The following is a 1,581-nucleotide window of genomic DNA, read 5'->3' on the forward strand; positions in this document are numbered from 1 at the left end:
GTGAAATGTTCTCCTGTTTCTGCTCATTGCATACCGCATCAGATCATGAAGGTCTTTCCAGTTCTTAAAGAAATCAAACAGTTCATCATTCATTATAGCACAATAGTATTCCATCACCCTAATATACAACAATTTGTTCAGGCATTCACCAATCGAGGGACACCCCTTCATTTTTCAATTTTTTATCACCACAAAAAGTGCAGCTATGAATATTTTGTAAAAACAGCTTTCAATTTTTTTATCTCTTTAAGATATAAAAATGTTATTGCTGGATGGAAGGGCATACATTCTTTTAAAACCCTTTGGGCATAATTCCAAAACCCTCCAGAATAATGGCATCAATTCACAATATATACTCAATATAATAATAATAATATTAAAGATAGCTCTCATTTCTATAATGCTTATTAAGGGTCAGGATGACTGCTAAGCACGTTAAAACTTGGATCGCACTTTATCCTCCCAACAACCCTAGAAGGAAGGTGCTGCTATGATGTAACTTTGTGGGATGAGAGAATTGGAATAAGGGCTTAAGTGAGTTGCCCAACATATCAGAGTTAGGAAGGGTCTGAGGCTGGATTTGAAGTCAGGTCTACTTGTCTCTATGCCTGGCTCTAACCACTGCACCACCTGACTGGCTGTGTAGTTTTCCTCTCTGCATTACTGGTCTTCATGTAAAAGGTCTAGAATACTTGTTGAGATTTGGAAAGGGGAGTCTTGGTCAGGTGTGAGACAAACCCACCTTTGGGGTGACATCCAATGTTTGAGGAGGCGCCATTCCATGAGTGTTGATGGGGAAAAGATGAGGGTAAGCACCCATCCCAGTCCCAGCAGCCTCCTGTGAGACTTACAAACTGCCCTCACAGGCAGCCCAGACAAGCTGCCCCAGCTGTGGGGGGAGGAGGAGCCCCTGGGACAGTGGGGGCTCCCTCAGCAGCTGCCTGGGCAGGTTTTTGTTCAGAGCTGAATCACTGTGAGAGTCCAGCTTTGCCACTGCAGGCAGTAATAGTCTGCAATGTCCTCTGGTTCCACAGCACTGATGGTAAGAGAGTAATCTGTCCCAGAGCCACTGCCACTGAACCGGGCAGGGACCCCAGAGTGCAGGGTGGAAGCCCCATAAATGAGGAGCCTGGGAGACTGGCCTGGGGGCTGTTGGTACCAGTTTATGTGATTACTAACACTCTGACTGGCCCTGCAGGACAGGGTGACCCTCTCTCCGGGAGACACAGCCAGGGAGGCTGGAGACTGGGTCAGCTCAATGGCCCCTCTGGAACCTGCAAGCAGAAGGACAAAGAAAAAGTTACAAACATTCATGTCTCCAAAGTACCAGGAAAAATCACTGATGTAATGTGGTGAGGTAGATCCTCAGGTGACAACCCAGACTGCCTCCTGACCCAGGAGGGCACAGATGGCCCCTCCATCCCTCACAATCACCCACATCCCATTTCTCCCCAGAAGGAAAGGAGACAAGCAGGGCTTCATAGGACTCCTCTAACAACTTCCCAGGGCAGTCTCTGATCTTCCTCCCTCACCTGGGACCCAGAGAAGCAGGAGGCAGAACAGCTGAGCCTGAGACCCCAT

The 1,581-nt window shown here is 47.5% G+C and overlaps 1 gene segment (V, D, J or C); it reads right to left on the minus strand.

Annotated features, from left to right (window-relative positions):
* Positions 1-785: 785 nt before the first annotated feature.
* On the minus strand, positions 786-1,581 carry LOC100029349 (immunoglobulin kappa variable 3-15-like). The segment is given in 2 exon segments: positions 786-1,274; positions 1,533-1,581. Coding segments are annotated over 2 exon segments (366 nt in total).

The sequence above is a fragment of the Monodelphis domestica genome, chromosome 1, assembly GCF_027887165.1.
Source record: "Monodelphis domestica isolate mMonDom1 chromosome 1, mMonDom1.pri, whole genome shotgun sequence".
Taxonomy (NCBI): Eukaryota; Metazoa; Chordata; class Mammalia; order Didelphimorphia; family Didelphidae; genus Monodelphis; species Monodelphis domestica.